The sequence below is a fragment of the Ostrea edulis genome, chromosome 3 (assembly GCF_947568905.1).
Source record: "Ostrea edulis chromosome 3, xbOstEdul1.1, whole genome shotgun sequence".
Lineage (NCBI taxonomy): Eukaryota > Metazoa > Mollusca > Bivalvia > Ostreida > Ostreidae > Ostrea > Ostrea edulis.
Window position 1 is genome coordinate 23241096 of NC_079166.1, and position 21287 is coordinate 23262382.

Genomic DNA, 21287 nt, shown 5'->3' on the forward strand with positions numbered 1-21287 from the left:
TACATAATATATCTTATACCCGTACCTTCAAAAATTTTGAGACGCCCCTTTTGCGTAGTCCTGCTTTTACGGGCCTTCGATCAAATTGACTGGTGTGGTAGAGAAAGGATTAAAACATGGAATATTGTCTACGAATCGAGTGTTACAGAATGTACCTTAGTATACACTTGATCATTTTAGTTTAATTGAATTAATTATATCAAATCGGCTTCAAACAGTATAAACCAATCAATGAATCATGTGGTAGAATCATGGCGGGTTTTCTATGCTGATTATCGCAGATTTGTCACGTCAGAAAATTATTTTTCTAAAGTTTATGTAATATCAAATAACAATTGCGAATAAATTCGTATATTTCAGATCATGAAAACAAATTAAATTTACGTTGTGATGAGAAATCTAGTGCTAAAAAGGAAATGAACGCACCCTCTTCTTCACAAGGTAAGGATTCAAAAAGAAATACCTGGATTGGGCAGTAGGAATGTAGACGAATGAAGAAACAATCACGATCAACGTTATAATACGGTGTATATACAAATGGATAAAAAAATTTACTATCCACTAAACGTATTCTATAAAATATCATATAAGACAGTATATCAATTTGAAATGAAACGTGACAAGGGTTGACCAATTCCCCTCTTCAAAACCTATTTTAGAGAGGTATAAGAGAACAGTACAATATATTGATATATACATGTATCTGTTGATATGCAAGAAAGAGCTGTTGATGTCAAACTGTAAAAATTCAAACTAGCAAGGACTGGGAAACAACAAAAAGTGAATCAGAGCCATTTTTGTACTCTCATTCAAGTTCAACAAATCGTACATGTACATACACGCAGTGATAATGAAATAAATACAATTTTCATTCCGTATCAAAATAGAATTTTGCTAATTTTTTTTTCGCTGTAGCAAACTCATCAGTGCTACGTCAATATTGTATATGTATTCATTTTATACTGCATTTTAGATATAAGAAATACACATTGTTTTCATCTCATTCCTAGTATCAGTTCATGTTCACCGATATCACTATGTCTGCAGGTCAGGGCGATGACCTGATATCATTGCGCCCGCAGGTTAGGGCGAGAATTTGATATCACGGAGCCCGCAGTTTAGGACAAGGATCTGGTATCACTGCGCCTGTAGATCGGGTCAAAAATCTTGTATCATTGAGCCCGCAGGTCAGGGCAAGTATTTGACATCACTGCGCCCGCAGGACAGGGCGAGTATTTGGCACTGCCGAGCCTGAAGGGCAGTGGTCAGATACATTTATCCCAAACGATAGTTAATAACAGGAACAATATCAAATACACAGTACATTGATATGCTAACTGTAACTACTATTTTACTAAGATAACTTCGTAATTACTCATTTTACAATCGTTTCAAGATTTTTGTTTTCTCTTAAGACACACCATTCCTTCTGATTGGGATTCTTTGCGGAGCATTTCTCCTTGTTTCTGTGGCGATTGTTATTGCTATTGTCGTCCTACGTCGCCGAAGGTAAGTGACTCATTTCATTAATATACAATGGTTGGTTAAAACATTTATGCTGTGTATAGCTGCAGGTCTGACGCTCTCTGAGAAAACATGGGGACAGACCATATGTGTGGACGACAAATAATGGGCTACAGATCCACCCTTTATACAAAAAACTTTCGATTTACGGCGCCCTATAGAAATGCGTACAACTGCGGACGTCCATCGTTGTATTATTGCATCGCCATATAAAACAAGATTTAAAAAATCCTGATATATTGTCCCCACTCTAGTTGTAACATAGCTTCAAACTTTCATCAAAGCCCCATACGAATCGAAAACTTAGGGCTTCAAATGTGGGTAAGTTTGCGCAATTGTTCTAAGAGTCATAGAGAGTTCATGTAAAAAGCAAGTCATATATTGCACCATTCCACAGAATCGCCGTACACCAGCATCATCACTTGGTTGGGTCATCTCCAAAATTGCTTGAAGTTTCTTGGGATCAGCTTTGATTCCTTCCGAGGTGATGATGTCACCGTGGAATCATATTTCTTTGAGTCCAACGACCATCTTGTCAGCGTTGAGAATATCGTTCCTCTCCTTGCAACACTCTATAACTTTTTGTAGTTTTGACTTGTTGTCTTGTAAGGCTTCCTCTTCAGTCTTGCTTTGTCCTGCTATTATAATGTCATCGGCTATGGTAAAAGTTCCATGGAGTCCTTCAAGAGCTTCATTGAGTTTTCTTTGAAAAATCTGACTTGAAACATTAAGACCAAAAGGAAGACGAGGCCAACGATATCGTCCATAGGGTGTGGTCATCATGGTAAGCAAACCCGGTTGTTCATCTGATCGAATATGCCAGAAAGCTTCTTGTACATCTAGTTTGCTGAAAATAAAAGCATTCTTCAAGTCTGTTTTAAAGGGGTGGATATATAGCTTTCTGTTCTGTAACAATATATATTTTCCAAGAGAACTACAGATCTGCAGCTACGATATGTATAGAATCTACATTCATGAATACACGTTGTCAACAAAATGAATGACTCGTTAAGGACATACCTGGAAGCTATCACTATGGACAGCAAAAAAATCAATCAAAATACTATTTCATATTCCAATATGTGTAACTCAGTTCGAAGGTCATCATACTGATTCTGCCTTACAGGCGGAGTAACAATATCACGTGTACTGGTTTTTGTGACTGTATCATTTCTATAGGTCCAAACGGACCACCATCCACACAACACAGGGAACGGCTCAGTCAAACGATGCAGAAAAGACTAATAATCCTGAAGCAACAGAAGACGAAACAGGAGAGGAAACGGGGCTAAAAGAAAACCCTTTGTATCAATCCGCAGATAACTCTCATTATACATACATTGACTGTAACGACATCACTAGAGGTGATAACACTGTTGCCAGCGTGTATGAATAAATCTATGTTGTGTATTTTATATATATATATATATATATATATATATATATATATATATATATATACTGTGAAAGGATTAAAAAAAATCATGACATTTGTTGATGTTAGCGAGGTAGTAGAAGTACTCTACATTGTGTAGAGCAGACTTCAATCACTAATGATGCCTTCTCCCAATGGCCTTTAACTTCCTAGAATATGTGATAATTTTGATCCGGCAAAATATTATGCAAACATTTGTGTTTTACTTCAAGAATCAGCACAAAATCATTACTACTAAACAAGGAAGAGTTTATTTCTGTTAATTTTTAAACTTGCAAACGTCCGGGGATTGCTTGATTGATTAAATATTGTTTAACGTCCCTCTCGAGAATCTTTCACTCATATGGGGACGTCATATGGGGACGTCAGCATTGCAAAATTTAGGCCTATGATCGGCGCCTTTGGTCTTTGAGCAGGGAGGGATCTTGATCGTGCCACACCTGCTGTGACACGGGACCTCGGTTTGTGCGGTCTCCGGGAGGATCCGGGTTAGAATAGGTCCTCAGTACCCCTTGCTTGCCAGAAGAGGCGACTAAACGGGGCGGTCCTTCGGATGAAGCCACAAATCCCGAGGATCCATGCCACACCAGGGCGTCATTCAATATACAGTCATTCAAACTTGCAAACAGCACAATCTTTTATTTCCTGTAAATATCACTTTTTAGATGGTCATCATTTTGATTTTGGGAGTTTCCCTCTTGAGACCTTTAATTTTGAATGGAATAGGCCATTTAGTAAAAAGTGTACTTGATCACTGTGGCAAAGATATACTAAAACAATACACAAGAGATTGCGAATATCCGTACACCGTGCACCGGAACTCTTCATTGATTAAACATCATTTCTTTCAATTGATCATCAGTTCCCGCGATGTAAATATGGCTGTACATGGACTTCAATCCACCGAATTCAGTCTGATGTGTATCTACATGAGCATGTTCGTGATAGACTCTGGAATAGGTAAGCAAAAGGAGTTGTTTTTAATATGTGGTCTATAAATGATTCATTAGTGATTCTTACATGTATTTCTCGGGATTATTAAAATCGGAATTTACCGGTATTTATAAAACGAAAGCAGATTTAAGCAACGTTAACTATGATTTTTGTACACTGCGAATATGCAGTACTCTGATGTTCAATGTTATAGTGAATAGGTGTTCGCTTCGCAACCGGGGGTGAGGGGTGGGGGGGGGGTAAGAGTGAGGGGTGGGGTGGGGACTAAGTTCGGTTTTCGATCTCTGCGTTGTGGCATACTTAAGACATCTAATATAGTTATATATACTTCTTTTACCAATGCATCCGGCATTAGAATCAAAAGTTACTGACATTTCGGATATGACACGAAGCTCCGGAAGCCATCCAATTGTCAAAGCTTGTGTCACGTCACATAAAGCCTGGTGACGTCTCTACATGAGTGAAAAAAATATTCTGTAATGAATGTTCAAACGATTAAGGAGTGTAACAGATCTTTCTCAAAATGAAAATGCATTCAGTATGTACAAATCGAGAGGGTGTAAGTTTATAAGAAGTGCATCACTTGTTCAGTCTGTCCTTATTGTCATTTCTTCTTCCTTGTAGCTCAGATGTGCGGAAGTAAACAATCACACGGTATTTCACTTCCTCTTTCTTATATTTGTTTCATTGAACAATGCATGTTTGATTTTTCATTTTCAATTCAATCATATCGTCCACATGTTTTATCATGATCAGTATTGATATCTTAACATGCATTGTCGTTAAAGTATTATTACTATTAATAGTGATAAAGAATTGTAATCGAGAAATCAGTGATCTGGAGGATGTCCATTTAAACTTTAATGACGGTGATCTATATGATAATTGTATATGCACTTTGAAATCGCAACGGAGTGGAAAACTGCAGATCCGAGATTTGTTTCCTCGATCCCAGGATTGCTCCACAGGGATACGGTTTACCACAACCTCTACAGGAGGAATACAGGAAAAGACATTCAACTGCACAGAATCAATTGTTGAAAACATCACTTTGGACACCAAGGGAAGTCTCTCCATTCAGCTTGTACGATTTAGGGGAGGGAGAAATGGAAGCGATGATTTTTACTATTGTTTCATGGTTTCCAAGCGAGGTGATTCATTTCTAAAATTATACCTGGTTTTTTTTTTTGTTTTTTTTTTTTTTTTACCTTTACCTGAAATAAGAATGACTTTAGAGCATATCATTAATCTTTTATCTCATTTAAGGTATTTTATGTATAACGATCATATTTTATATCTAATTAATCGATGTTTCTTTGGGGGTATCATTTTGAAAGATTTATCAAATAAGAATAAATCAACATATGAATTTATTGTTTGCTTATTTCATATGGATTTTTCACATTGAGGTATATAAGAAGAACATGTTTATTTACAATATCTTACAAAGAAACTGTATTTTTCTATTTATGAAAATATGAAATGACATTAATCACTTTCTGCATGTATTTTAAGTGGGGCTTTTTTTTTTTTTTTTTTTTTGTTGTTGTTCTTGTTGGTCTTCTTATTTTCGTCAAGAACAAAGTGTTCAAATGCAAAATGATCAAATTCATGAAAATCATTTGCATTATCTTGCTTTAAATCCATTCATTCATAATTATTCAGTCTCCGTTCCTTATGTGCAATGAAAACTGCCTAATCCGACACTCGTGCAATCCGTTTTACTGGGCATTCCGACCCATGTTTTCATTCTCAAGTTTATATTTTCATTGTGTTTGACACTATCTATTCCGACACATTGTATTTTCCAATTTAAAAAAGTCGAATTAGAGAGGTTTCACTGTACACCTAATTGTTAGTAAATGTAATTAACTAGTCTAAGGATATGCTTACCTTTCAGAGGGTATAGAGACGTTTACAGTGTCTTGCCAATATAGCGATGAAACTCCAGCCAATACTAAGCGAGATATTGAAGGCAAGAATACTTTTGAATGATGATATGATCAGTGTCCTTAAAAATTACAATGTCTTGATTCACTATATGTACATGTACTCCATGTTTGGACATATTTTCAACAATTTGCAAGATATCCCACACTTCTAAATTAAGAGATGTGCTGTTCGAAGTAACATGGACAGGTTTTATACAAATGTTACGATTGGCACCCAGTGAAGCTTTCTAAAGGAAAAAAACTTCCTGCATGTTTCGCCATTAATCATCATCTAATCGTGCGTAAATGCACAATATATTTTACATACAATGCATTTCATTCTGAATATCATATATTTATTAACTTGCATGGATATTGAATGTTCTATTTTTTTTATTTTTGGGAATGCCTATACCTAATATTATTGGGTTATTGAACTTATATTGGAGAATATTGCTAGAGCTGGGTTTGAAAAATTGTAATCGAATTTTTCAAACCCAACGGGTGCCAACTTAAGTTCAATAACTCTATTATATAGCTAAACCACACTGTATATCGCAATTGTTTTATGCTCATAATTCATCCATTTTCTGGTCAAATTAGAAACGGAGATATTGTTGGTGCTGATACAATGTAGACCCTGAATGTTTGCAATATGTCGTGTTTTCAACGTTAATCCATTTGCATCTATTAATGTGAGCGATATGTCTCAAATTCTAAATAATATTTGCTAGACTTTAACTTAAATAAGATTCGAAATATTACAAGAAATAATTGATTCTAAATAGATTAATTCTCATAACCAGCTAATAGAGCTCATTAAATAATAGCCGGTCCTATCTATGTATACAAGTCAGTGTACAGTGACGTCATTTCATATTCAGAACGTTTAGGTGCGGATCCTATTATTTCATGAAAAGTTTGCGTTCATGTATTGTATGCTAAAATTCTCTAACATTTAGAATCATTTCATGACATAAGAATTATTATCAACGTTATAAAGCCTTTCGTAGAACTAGGTTAACCATGATATATAATATTGTCATTATCAGTTCACATATCCCAGATTACATGCTCTTTTATCAACATTTCGAAACAAATACTGATGTAGGCGGAAAACGATTCTTGTATTACATGTATAAGCTGTAGTGAAGGCGAACAAGAGACATATGGTGATTGCACAGTTTATTTTGATTCTCTGATTAGATTAAGGAGCAATGGGAACGGGAGAAATGCCATGCATCTCTGTCATCGTCTTTCATTTCAATTTGAAGTAAAGAGCTCCTATCAGTTTGTTTCATTACCTCGCACACTTTTTTAAAAATTCTATTTATCATTATCATTATTTTCTTTTTTGTATTTGTTTTGCATTTTGAAAGTGAATAATTGCATTGTGTACACTTATTCATCATTTACTTAATGAATGATATTTACTATCTTATGTAATAGCATTATGTATCGTGTATGTGCATGTGTTGTATCAGGAAATAACCTCCGGGTTCTTGAAGACAAAATTTTCTTTTCCTCCTGAAAAAAAATGGATAATCAGAACATATTTGTAATTCAACATACTCTTAGTTCAACCGTTCCACACAGGAAGCACCCAGAAAGTTGACATGGAGGCATGTAGTTTTTGTTTGTGTGTCTGTTCCTTTACGTTCTATCAAGATATCAGGATATTTGAAACATCACCTACTGTAGGTGAAGTTCCATAAACACGGCACGCACGGTCGTAGCTGTGAGGTTTCTATATCTTACCAACGCCTTCCTAGCTGCAGAACTGTAGTTCTCTTCAAATATTAATGAATATTTGAAGGTGCATGTATGTTTGGACACAAGGATAGTAGGAAAATATGTTCAGAATTTTTATACCCACCGAACAAAGTTCTGAGGGGTATATAGGAATCACTCTGTCTGTCTGTCCGGCCCTCTGTTTGTCTGTGCAGATTCGTGTCCGGGCCATAACTTCTTTGTTTTTTTACTTAGGCATACCATATATAGCACACAGGTGGAACACCATGAAACGATGTGTCGAGTACCTTCATGACCTCTATATGACCTTGACCCTTGACCTCAAGGTCAAAATTATAGGGTTTTATTTACAATGGATTCGTGTCAGGGCCATGACTTCTTTGTTCTTTGACATATGCATACCATATTTGACACATGAGTAAAACTTATACGGTACCAATTTTGATGCACCAGATGCGCATTTCGACAAATAATGTCTCTTCAGTGATGCTCAACCGAAATGTTTGAAATCCGAAATAACTATGAAGTTTTAGAGCTAAATATAGCCAATAAAAAAGCGTGCCAAGAAAGTGGAGCCAAATTCGTCCAAGGATAAGAGCTATGCATGAGGGAGATAATCCTTAATTTTGAAATGAATTTCTAAATTTTATAACAGCAATTAAATATACATCCGTACTTTCAAGCTAGAAACGAAGTACTTAGCTACTGGGCTGTAGAGACCCTCGGGGACTAACATTCCACCAGCAGAGGCCTCGACCCAGGGTCATAGTCTATCACCATGAGACGATGTGGCGGGTACCTTCATGACCTCTATATGACCTTGACTTTGACCTCAAGGTCAAAATTGATTATAGGGTTTTGACATAGTCATACCATAAGATATGGGTGCATCACCACGAGACTATGTGTCATGTATATTCTTGACCTTTGATCTCAAGGTCAAAATTATAGGTTTATGGCATGGATTTGTGTTGGGACTATACCTTCCATTTTCTTCTTCAAAGGCATACCATATTTTTACACTCAGGAAAGAGGTATTTTATACCTATTAACAACACTCTTTGGGAGATTGGGATAAGCGGGGGTATTCTTAGTGAGCATTGCTCACAGTACCTCTTGATTGATATTAAATTTATTAAACAACCACACAAGAACACAACGATATGAGGAATCAACCATGCACATTTTTTGTGCCCCGTAAATCGAAGGTTTGTATAAGAGGTGGATCTTTAGCTCTCTGTTTCAATATTTTTTCCAGAGAGCTACAGTTCTGCAGCTAACGACTACCGTGACACATGACCTCCGTTTCTCAAGGTCACAATATTATATACTGTGAACTATCATCAACCCTAACCGACGTCCTTGTAATAATCATGTTTTCCTGAGGACGTTCTGTAAAAAAAAAAATGAAACAGCTAATGGTATAATCTTATCTGTCTGTTACACGGGCGACATGCAGAAAGCAAATAGGTTATGATTCTGCAGCAAAGTCACAGTTCTCGTGTTTACTTTTCTTGCAGACTCGAATACTCTTGTCATAGCTCTTTTGTGTGGAAATGGTGTCTTAATAGGTGTTATTAGTGGAGTTGTGGTTCTTCTTCGACGAAAAAGGTAACAACAAAACTGAAGTTATTGGACATTGTGACCTATCTTTAATCCTATATACATGTAGTACATGACTATATATTGAGTACATCGGGTATTTCTATGGTTTTCGATAGTTAGCTGAATTGTCCGTCTTAATTTGCAAAGACAAAAATACAAGAAGGACTTCTCCAGAACAAAAACCTAGACCTACTCATCTTGCTAACAATTCCGGCCAAACCGGATATTCTAAATCTACAGATATATATGAACTTAAAGACAATCCTCTATATCAGCCCGCAAACGACATCCTTCACTATACATATATAGATACGTCACTGAACACGCTGCAGAAGCCTGCGATTATCGGTGACCAATCACAGAACTCTAAAGAAACGTCACGTTCAATCCCGACCCATTCAGTTCAGCAAAACGGGTCATCATCAAATGAGAAGGATGGTCTGAAAAGGGTGACCATGTATCAGCCCGACGATGACAACCACACATACACTTATATTGATACAGAAATGAACACATCGAGGGGACCCCATTGTTTGACTTGACAGACCAGGAACAATTGAAGCTGTAACTTCTGATCTTCATGACACTTATTCTGTTCAGTACATATCAGTTATCGGAGCGGATAGTTTGTCACGGGGAGTTAAAACGTATTATGGAAACCCTTTCCATCAGTTCTCAATACACCCATAGAAGCCTACACTTACAATATACATGTGTATCGCCATCCTTGTATATCGGCGAGGTTACTACAAATGTAGTTGTTTATTAGTCAAAAGCAAATACAGCTTATAGACAAAGTATACAATGTAATAAATCTAAAGTCATATGAAGGTCAAGAAAGAATAGAAATTATGCTTATCCATTGGTATTTCTAGTTTCAAAGAAATTTACACAAGTTACATAATTTCTTTACATTAGCGTCAAGTAAAACAAACTCTTCAACGCGGGGCGTACCCTCATAACGTGACATTTATCACAAGACAGCGTCTCTACATCTGCAAGAGTTGTTATACTAATTACAACACTAAAAGTGACCCCAGTCTTTATAATTGAACTTGACAACTATTATTAAGTTTGTTTGATGTATAGTAAAACTACGGTAGATCAATGGTAATTCATATCCAATACTGCGATGAAATGTTTTTATAGTTTCCAAGAAGAAATTTGAAGAGACAAACTCCCTGGGATAGATTGTTATAATCAAGAGTTTGTGGATACCGTTTTTGTCATGAATTTAGATTTTGATTTGATTTTCATGCAAGGATGACAGATTTGCCACTTTCAATGGGAAACATTGTTCACAATGCAGCATGAGTTTTTGTCCCCTGAGTACAGAGTGCACCTCAAGTTGCGGTCCTCAGTTCATGATGTTAACTGGGGTGGATCCAGGAATTGCGCAAATTTATGAGACAAGGGGTTTGGGGGCCGCCTTGAAGCCCCCAGTGGGTCCTGTGCGAAGCTCTGGTGGGGGCCCAGGGGGCGAAGCCCCCGGAAGCTCCTGGATTTTACTGTTTTAATAGAGCTTGAAATATGTCTCCTATTTAGTCATTTGTAAAATTTTCTATCATTTTTTATACGGTGAAATTAATAAAATGACGCAAATTTTAAGTGGTTTTTTGGAAAAAATTAAGTTCTCCCAATAAAGTAATTCAAGAAATCAAAAGATTTTGTCATTTATTTCTTCGGGAGTGGAAGAAATTATTGCTTCTTTTATCATTTAGTACATTTTTCTAAACCAGATATCACGATTTTCCTTGAATTGGAAAATGTTAGGGGGGGCTGTCCCCTTAAATACGCCTTTGGTTAATACAAGGGATAGGTAGAAAATTTACTATATATCTGATTGTAAATATACGTGCCTGTTATAAGGAATGTTTTAAGAATTAAATGTAATTAATAAAAACTGTACAGTAATTTTACTGCAGTTACTGGTTATATGCATGGGTCCGCTGTGTAATTTTTCCACAGGAAGGTAGGATCATAATGTAACAGAAAGTTAGGGTCATAATGTAACAGGAAGGTAGGGTCATAATGTAACAGGGAGTTAGAGTCATAATGTAACAGGAAGATAGGGTCATAATGTAACAGGAAGGTAGGATGCTAATGTAACAGGAAGGTAGGTTCATAATGTAACAGGAAGGTAGGGTCATAATGTAACAGGAAGGTAGGCTCATAATGTAACAAAGTGTATGAATAGTAGTCCTCAACCTCTTTAAATCAGGATCAGATTTGTCTTTTGTATCTCAGAAATTCTCCATTATTGATTTTAATGAATATTTTCGACGACCAAATGTCTAAAATTACACATGCAACCAACGTACATGTGCATTGATAACTTGTAATCATTTCACACTGCGTGCTAATGAACGAAAGATGTTAATTTTATCGAATCGGCATCCCTAATGCAATCTTACTGTTTTAATCCATTTTACCACAGTTATTCATTCATTGAAAACTACATTTTGTGCAAATCAACTTACATTGCACAACTCGACCTGCATGACAATTATAACAAGAAACATTGGTGCAAGCACCACATTTATGGGCCGGAATTATTTTGAAAAGTGTAAGAACTAAATATTTTGAAAATATAGGTGTTCCAAAGAATTCCTTTGTTTAAATTCAAATCCTTTATTGACGATTACCAAACACGAGGCGTACATCATATACTATTATATGTGACATAATACACAATCTCAGATTAAACACAACTGTCCTGATTTCTCAATTCAGTGTGTCTTAGATTAAAACACGTATTCAAATATTCCCATTGTATAAAAGCGCGAGAAAATTACAACGCCAAGAATGGTAAAATTTACAGATTTTTTTTATCAAATCCGGGGAGGAACAAACTAAGTGAAAAGAATCGTTAATTATATGAAGTAAAAAAATGGAGGCTCAATAATGCAACTTTTTAGCTTAAGGTAGTACTCTACATCGTCATAATGGCTGACTTCCTTTAAAAACATGGATGAAAAAATCGATATCAGCAATATTTGACTTTTCCTTTTCCATTTAAATACCTAGTCCAGTAGCTCAGTAGGTTAGAACACCGATTGGTGAACTGTAGGTCGCAGGTTCGAGTACAGCAGGGGTTTTCATTTTTTTCCCAGATTACCTTCTACTAAAACCGTATTTTTTGACAAAATAAAGTAAATTTGAACATTTTCCACTTCAGAATACTGTTCTACCTATCCTCCACTTTTCATCTACATCGAATTTCTCTGGTGTAGCATACCTCCTTAATTCGCAATACCAAAGTCAACAGCATGCCATATATACTTTACGTTTGTCCGATTGATCGATACAAAAATACGTTGATCTGATCAATCGATATATTTCGCCTCGACTAAATATGGTTTCTTTTCCGTGACGTTGCGCCTGTAAAATTCTGATCCTGGCTGTTTCTTCGCTTTCGATTCTGATCAGTCATTTTTTGTCATTTTGTGTGACATGCAGATTTCTGCAGATAATCTCAACTCAAATGTTGGGCATTTTCCACATTCACATCCAAATCGTATCTAAACGAGGCAAAATATTGTACCTTCCGTATCAAAATCCTAAATCTGCAAATAGTTACCTTTCTGAATATGCCTAGGTCGAAATGAAATATCGTCATCTTTCACCTGGAACGAGTCGATATGTACATGCGTTGGTTTTCTTTATTCCAAATGACTATACACATCGGGGGCGATATCAAGGTCACAAAGTGATGTAAAGATTACTTTACAGTCTTTCGTGCACATACTATATATAAATATATGAGACATATATTATCGAAGAAATTTGGGGGGGGGGGGGGGGGGTCGTCTGACAAACAGATTAAAACACATACAGCTTGAACACTAGATAACGGCAATAAATAGCGATAAAATATTATGACATTTTCCCCGCGATACAACTATAGACCTGTACGTCGTGACGTACTTTTATATTGTGACGTCATATAGTATGAAGTGCACCGAGGTACATTTTATGATGTTTGTTTTAACTTTACTCGGGACACCTTAACCCTGCTGCGAAAGATTTATGGTTATACAATGCTAATTTGTGTTTTTTTTAATTAAACATGTTTCGTGTCAGACCTGCATGCTATCATTATTAAATCCCCTCTTCTGGGATATCTATTTAGCATTTAGCGTTTTTGTATCTCACAAATATTTAATTCAATTAGTGAAATCAATGCATTCTTTTTCGTATAAAATAAGGAAATTCCCTGAACTATGCACTAAAATGTTGACAAGCAGAAAAGGAAGCTAAACATTGTTCTTGCCTAGACTTCATATCCCTAATTAAAATGAGGAGTTATCCGTTCGTCCATCAATTCATCAGTTCGTTTAAGGTTAGATTTTTTACCATTCATTACTAGTATCAAAGCAGTACAGTGGGGAGCCAATCTGCCAATATATCTTATTTTGCATTAAAAATTAAGGAAAATGAACGTTGTCAAAAAAGTGGAGAAGCAGTCTTCTGGATTTAAATGTGCCTGGTACAATGGTATATCAAGTGCATATTCCCGTGCGCGAATCTGTCGACATTTGATAGCATGAGCATTCATATAACTAGATAAACTAACAATACAACCCACAAATTATAATGCTATTAATTGTTCAAGATGTGCATATTACTAATTACTGGAGAGGGTTGTTACAGAAGTTTTAACCCTTTCATTTTGGAAGAGAGAGAGAGAGAGAGAGAGAGAGAGAGAGAGAGAGAGAGAGAGAGAGGGGGGGGGGTACAAGAGGTCAAGCTTTAAATCAAAACTGGATCGACGTCAGAAAATGTATTTTGACAGCATCAAATTGTGGTGCTATAATAGACAATCACGGCAAACTGACATCTCATCTATATGACAAACGGGCTGATTTCGGCTTCTCCATCGTCAACTTCCCCTATTTATGTAGCAATATTTCATTATCACCTGCATATGGTGTTTATATATCTCAGCTGATTCGCTATACAAGAGCTTGTTCTGCGTATAGTCAGTTTTTAAATCGAGGTAAGTACCGAAAAACAAGTTGATGGTACAGGGGTTTCAACAGTCTCGATTGAAGTCAGCATTTCGCAAATTCTATGGTCGTTATAACGATCTAGTTCGTCAATACAACCGATCATTCAGTCAAATGCTGTCTGACGTGTTTCATACCGATTGTTAAGCCGTTTTTGGCACATTCATTTTGACTACGGATAACTCGGCTTACCTGAACAGGATATAGTGCTTACGGCGGTTGTGACCGGTCAACAGGGGATGCTTACTCCTCCTAGGCACCTGATCCCAACGCTGGTGTGTCCAGGGGTCTGTGTTTGCCCAACTGTCTATTTTGTATTGCTTGTAGGAGTTATGAGATTGATCACTGTTCGTTATCTTCACCTTCCTTAAGATCTAAAGATGCTGGTAAGTATTGGCTGTTATCGTTATCAAAACACATCTCTGGGGTCCCTACAACAAAACAGCAGCAACTGAAAATGTTCAAATCTTTACGACAAATGCAGGATGAGCGACGTACGTCGACATACAAAAAGAGATATCGGGAGATCACCTGAATGACTCAGGTGACCTAGAACATACCAATAAAGGTCACTAAAACACGCGTCAAAAAACAAAAAACCGTGACCTCAGCCTGCTATTCGCTTAGATTGTCCATACATGCTTCTGATATAAACAGATTAAATAAATCAAGTGACCTTATTATTCACACTTTCATGCGGTGGTTGTGAAAGGCTGGCGAAAGGCCGGCGAGTTACACGACATGCACCCATAGCATATTATGAATAATTACACGACAAATTTCCGAAATATTGTAATTATATATCAAGTACATTAAGAATACATGGTATGTCAGGAAATATATAAAATACTAACAAGTACTTGCCCATCTTAAAACATTCTCTTTTTCTTTTGCAAATATATTAAATTGCACAATGTGGAAAGGTCAGATCATCAGTAGTTTACATTGCAAGTGGGTGAGTCTTTTGATTCGCCTTGATGATGGACTTCCTTTAAAGTGCTAGATGTCGTTTGTAGGTGATGACTTACTGCTTAGAAGGAAAATGAAACCAATGAAGAGTGCAGGAATAAATTATTTAATTAATTACGTTTTATTTATCTCGTTATCGGCGAATATCTGGCACAAACAAACCGTGAACGGTAAGTATCTTGTTTCATTTCATTCAATCACTTTTGATGAATCATTGAGATACTGTGTATAGTCTTAATGTTGCTGCATTTTAATGTTCGCTTTTTTATCCGTAAGCTATATCTTTATTATGAATTCAGTGGAAGTAATTTAGCCTTAATATTCAAATAGAATTAACATGAAACCAATAGAAAGAAATTTATCAACAAATTATTAATTCGAATTCACAACTTGTTCATTATCTAGATCCATGCTACATGTTATATACAATGTAATGTATAGACGGTTCTGATACTTGTTCTTGTTGCTACATATATTGAAAGAAAACCTTTAAATCAGGGGATGTGAGATCGTGCCATTTATTGACTAAATAGATGACACAGAAAAACAGAAGTTCATACAGTATTTTACGTATACCAAATGTTGATCAAAATTAATAGCTGGGATAGGCCATCATGTGATGAAGAGATTTAAAAAAAAAATATGTTGTAAATTAGTGCTTATCCCAGATATTGTTATATAATTATTAAATATTCCACCTGGACATGCTAGACCAAATGAAGTAAACATACCAACGACAAAAATAAAATAAAAATCCGAGCCACATGTAGAATAAACTAGTCCGCAATGGTTATGATTTATAGTGAATTCCGAACTCACTAAATACCAGATACATGTATTTGATAATGTTATATGAAATGAAAACAGCTTGCATATAATATGATATGAAATTGTATTCACGCTCTCACACAAAGATTGCCAATACCGATAATGCATGTATCATTCAATTAAACTTCATGGGGAGGGGGGGGGGGGTCGGTAAAATGTGCGAACTCTAGTGGTTAAGGACACTGATTAAATTATACAGACAGTACATATTTATATGTATTGCAGGTCAAATCTGTGGACTTTCAACAAGTAAGTTCTCTCTCTCTCTCTCTCTCTCTCTCTCTCTCTCTCTCTCTCCATCCTTACTACGACGTATTTCTTTTTTAACATAAGATGCATATCTAAGTTGGTTTTCACAGATATCATCAAAACCTGCGGACAGAAGCTGATAAACGTCAGTGCCGCTTCTCTTGATTTCTATACAGATAATCTCCATACAGATTGCCATTGTTCGTTGAAAGCTAGTCGGAATGGATCCATTCAATTTCAAGTCCGGTCGGTTCCAAACCAGGAGAATTGTTTTAACCGAATTAATATTCGAACTGCACACATTTTGGGAGGATCTCTCATTTATTATAACTGTGAATTGACGAGTGGAAAAATAAACGTACAGGGGAATAGTGACGTCATGTCGATATGGCTTTCGCATTCCCGTAACAGTACACCAGTCAAGAATGGATTTTTCTACTGCCTTAAAATCTCAAGTATCGGTGAGTGGATTTTTCCCCATACATTTAGAGTTTACAATATTGATCAATAAAGAATAGGAGAAAGGCATGTAGATTGTTGAACTGCACATCGCAGGATCGAATCCAGCAGGTTTTGTTTTCACATTACTTTATATTTAAACTGCCTTTTTAACTAAAAAGAGTAAATTAGAAAATTTTCAGTTCCAAAATACTGTTTTACATATCCTCCGCTTCCCATCCATATCAAAATTGACCTGGTGTAGCAATCATGCTCAAAACGTGACAATCAACAATCATTTTGAAAAGTTGAAAATTATAATAGACATGATGAAGAGAACGAGGGTCAAAGGTCATCATGTGCAAGATTCGTACTTTATTTACATATCCATCATTGTCTTACCATATGATGTTCTACCGATATATTCCAATAAAGAGAATATATATTGTAACATTAGAACAAAGATGTTGATATAAAATGATTATTTTTTAAAATTATATTCAAATATATTTGGTTGCTAAGCAACACCACCGTAGCAAATGTTATAAAAAAGGACAACCGTGTTTTTTCTTCTCTTAGTACAATGTATACGATTGTTCAAGTACGTATTTTCAATCACTAAATTTGAATGTTCTTGCATCGTAGTTAACAAAATCGAGCTTTTTACATTCAACCTCTCAAAACCTATTACTAGACATAATTCTTGGTACAGGGTTGTCGATATGCATTGGCCAATATCGGTCAATCGACTGGAACTTCACGACAGACAAGATAATGCCCAACATCTTAAAGAAAAAGTATTTCTTGATAAAAAAAAATTAACGAAGACATCTTTCACTTCAAATGTATATATATATATATATATATATATATATATATATATATATATATATATATATATATATATATTTAACTTAATGCTTCTATTTACTTAATTGACTTTTATCTGCTTAGAAAATAGAACTTTTTTTAGATATAATATCCAAATCATACATAATATATCTTATACCCGTAGCTTCAAAACATTTGAGACACCCCTTTTGCGTAGTCCTGTTTTTACGGGCCTTCGGTCAAATTGACTGGTGTGGTAGAGAAAGGATTAAAACATGGAATATTGTCCACGAATCGAGTGTTACAGAATGTACCTTAGTATACACTTGATCATTTTAGTTTAGTTAAATTAATTATATCAAATCGGCTTCAAACAGTATAAACCAATCAATGAATCATGTGGTAGAATCATGGCGGGTTTTCTCTGCGGATTATCGCAGATTTGTCACGTCAGAAAAGTATTTTTCTAAAGTTTATGTGATATCAAATAACAATTGCGAATAAATTCGTATATTTCAGATCATGAAAACAAATTAAATTTACGTTGTGGTGAGAAATCTAGTGCTAAAAAGGAAACGAACGCACCCTCTTCCTCACAAGGTAAGGATTCATAAAGAAATACCTGGATTGGGCAGTAGGAATGTAGACGAATGAAGAAACAATCACGATCAACGTTATAATACGGTGTATATACAAATGGATACAAAAAAATTACTATCCACAAAACGTATTCTATAGAATATCATATAAGACTGTATATCAATCTGAAATGAAACGTGACAAGGGTTGACCTATTCCCCTCTTCAAAGCCTATTTTAGAGAGGTATAAGAGAACAGTACAATATATTGATATATACATGCATCTGTTGATATGCAAGAAAGAGCTGATGTTAAACTGTAAAAATTCAAACTAGCAAGGACTGGGAAACAACAAAAAGTGAATCACAGCCATTTTTGTACTCCCATTCAAGTTCCAAAAATCGTACATGTACATACACGCAGTGATAATGAAATAAATACAATTTTCATTCCGTATCAAAATAGAATTTTGCTGGGTTTTTTTCGCTGTAGCAAACTCATCAGTACTAAGTCAATATTGTATATGTATTTATTTTATACTGCATTTTAGATATAAGAAATACACATTGTTTTCATCTCATTCCTAGTATCAGTTCATGTTCACCGATATCACTATGTCTCCAGGTCAGGGCTAGGACCTGATATCATTGCGCCCGCAGGTTAGGGCAAGAATTTGATATCACGGAGCCCGCAGTTTAGGGCAAGGATGTGGAATCACTGCGCCTGTAGGTCAGGTCAAAAATCTTATACCATTGAGCCCGCAGGTCAGGGCAAGTATCTGACATCACTGCGCCCGCAGGACAGGGCGAGGATTTGACACTGCCGAGCCTGAAGGGCAGTGGTCAGATACATTTATCCCAAACGATAGTTAATAACAGGAAGAGTATCAAATCATCAGTACATTGAAATGCTAACTGTAACTACTATTTTACCAAGATAACTTCGTAATTACTCATTTTACAATCGCTTCAAGATTTTTTGTTTTCTCTTAAGACACACCATTCCTTCTGATTGGGATTCTTTGCGGAGCATTTCTCCTTGTTTCTGTGGCGATTGTTATTGTTATTGTCGTCCTACGTCGCCGAAGGTAAGTGAATCATTTCATTGATATACAATGTTTGGTTAAAACATTTATGCTGTGTATAGCTGCAGGTCTGACGCTCTCTGAGAAAACATGGGGACAGACCTTATGTGTGGACGACAAAATATGGGCTACATATCCACCCTTTATATAAAAAAGCCTTCGATTTACGGCGCCCTAAAGAAATGCGTACAGCTGCAGACGTCCATCGTTGTATTATTGCATCGTCATATAAAAACAAGATTAAAAAAATCCTGATATATTGTCCCCACTCTAATTGTAACATAGCTTCAAACATTCATCAAAGCCCCATACTAATCGAAAACTTACAGCTTCAAATGTGTGTATTTTTGCGCAATTGTTCTAAGAGTCATAGACAGTTCATGTAAAAAACGAGTCATGTATTGCACCATTCCTCAAAATCGCCATACACCAGCATCATCACTGGGTTGGGTCATCTCCAAAATTGCTTGAAGTTTCTTGGGATCAGCTTTGATTCCTTCCGAGGTGATGATGTCACCGTGGAATCATATTTCTTTGAGTCCAACGACCATCTTGTCAGCGTTGAGAATATCGTTCCTCTCCTTGCAACACTCTATAACTTTTTGTAGTTTTGACTTGTTGTCTTGTAAGGCTTCTTCTTCAGTCTTGCCTTGTCCTGCTATTATAATGTCATCAGCTATGGTAAAAGTACCATGGAGTCCTTCAAGAGCTTCATTGAGTTTTCTTTGAAAAATCTGACTTGAAACATTAAGACCAAAAGGAAGACGAGCCCAACGATATCGTCCATAGGGTGTGGTCATCGTGGTAAGCAAACCCGATTGTTCATCTAATCGAATATGCCAGAAAGCTTCTTGTACATCTAGTTTGCTGAAAATAAATGCATTCTTCAAGTCTTTTTTAAAGGGGTGGATATATAGCTTTCTGTTCTGTAACAATATATATTTTCCAAGAGAGCTACAGATCTGCAGCTACGATATGTATAGAATCTACATTCATGAATACACGTTGTCAACAAAATGAATGACTCGTTAAGGACATACCTGGAAGCTATCACTATGGACAGCAAAGAAAAACCCAATCAAAATACTATTTCATATTCCAATATGTGTAACTCAGTTCGAAGGCCATCATACTGATTCTGCCTTACAGGCGGAGTAACAATATCACGTGTACTGATTTTTGTGACTGTATCATTTCTATAGGTCCAAACGGACCACCATCCACACAACACAGGGAACGGCTCAGTCAAACGATGCAGAAAAGACTAATAATCCTGAAGCAACAGAAGACGAAACAGGAGAGGAAACGGGGCTAAAAGAAAACCCTTTGTATCAATCCGCAGATAACTCTCATTATACATACATTGACTGTAACGACATCACTAGATGTGATAACACTGTTGCCAGCGTGTATGAATAAATCTATGTTGTGTATTTTATATATATATTTACTGTGAAAGGATTTTAAAAAATCATGCCATTTGTTGATGTTAGCGAGGCAATAGAAGTACTCTACATTGTGTAGAGCAGACTTCAATCACTAATGATGCCTTCTCCCAATGGCCTTTAACTTCCTCGAATATGTGAGGATCGTGATCCGGCAAAATATTATGCAAACATTTGTGTTTTACTTCAAGAATCAGCTTTAGGGGGATATCGCACAAAATCATTACTACTAAACAAGGAAGAGTTTATTTCTGTTAATTTTTAAACTTGCAAACGTCCGGGGATTGCTTGATTGATTAAATATTGTTTAACGTCCCTCTCGAGAATCTTTCACTCATATGGGGACGTCAGCATTGCAAAATTTAGGCCTATGCTCGGCGCCTTTGGTCTTTGAGCAGGGAGGGATCTTGATCGTGTCACACCTGCTGTGACACGGGACCTCGGTTTGTGCGGTCTCCGGGAGGATCCGGGTTAGAATAGGTCCTCAGTACCCCTTGCTTGCCAGAAGAGGCGACTAAACGGGGCGGTCCTTCGGATGAAGCCACAAATCCCGAGGATCCATGCCACACCAGGTGTGGCACGATAAAGACCCCCCACCCCTTCCCCTTCTCAAAGGCCGTAAGCGCCCAACATATGGCTAAATTTTGCAGACCT

The 21287-nt window shown here is 36.3% G+C and overlaps 2 protein-coding genes across 8 annotated transcripts; both read left to right on the forward strand.

Moving 5' to 3' along the window:
• Positions 1-320: 320 nt before the first annotated feature.
• Positions 321-2920, forward strand: LOC130053495 (uncharacterized). Its single transcript, XM_056160816.1, has 3 exons — positions 321-441; positions 1416-1509; positions 2704-2920. Exons 1-3 carry the CDS (start codon positions 417-419, stop codon positions 2918-2920), a joined length of 336 nt encoding a protein of 111 aa, XP_056016791.1. The 5' UTR covers positions 321-416.
• A 693-nt stretch (positions 2921-3613) lies between these two features.
• LOC130046423 (uncharacterized) lies at positions 3614-20626 on the forward strand. Of its 7 annotated transcripts, XR_008800829.1 has the most exons (8): positions 3616-3919; positions 4538-4567; positions 4720-5064; positions 5814-5888; positions 9117-9207; positions 15227-15349; positions 16233-16256; positions 16433-16554. XR_008800829.1 is itself a non-coding variant. In XM_056157583.1 (7 exons), exons 2-7 carry the CDS (start codon positions 15253-15255, stop codon positions 20605-20607), a joined length of 864 nt encoding a protein of 287 aa, XP_056013558.1. In that variant the 5' UTR covers positions 9111-9207; positions 15227-15252; the 3' UTR covers positions 20608-20626. The 7 variants fall into 7 exon arrangements, 6 of the variants coding, with proteins under 6 accessions (XP_056013555.1, XP_056013558.1, XP_056013559.1 ...); XM_056157583.1 differs by lacking the exons at positions 3616-3919; positions 4538-4567; positions 4720-5064; positions 5814-5888 and adding exons at positions 18045-18125; positions 19098-19191; positions 20391-20626 and having other exon boundaries at positions 9111-9207; positions 16367-16717; XM_056157584.1 differs by lacking the exons at positions 3616-3919; positions 4538-4567; positions 4720-5064; positions 5814-5888; positions 9117-9207 and adding exons at positions 13019-14596; positions 18045-18125; positions 19098-19191; positions 20391-20626 and having other exon boundaries at positions 16367-16717.
• Positions 20627-21287: the final 661 nt, after the last annotated feature.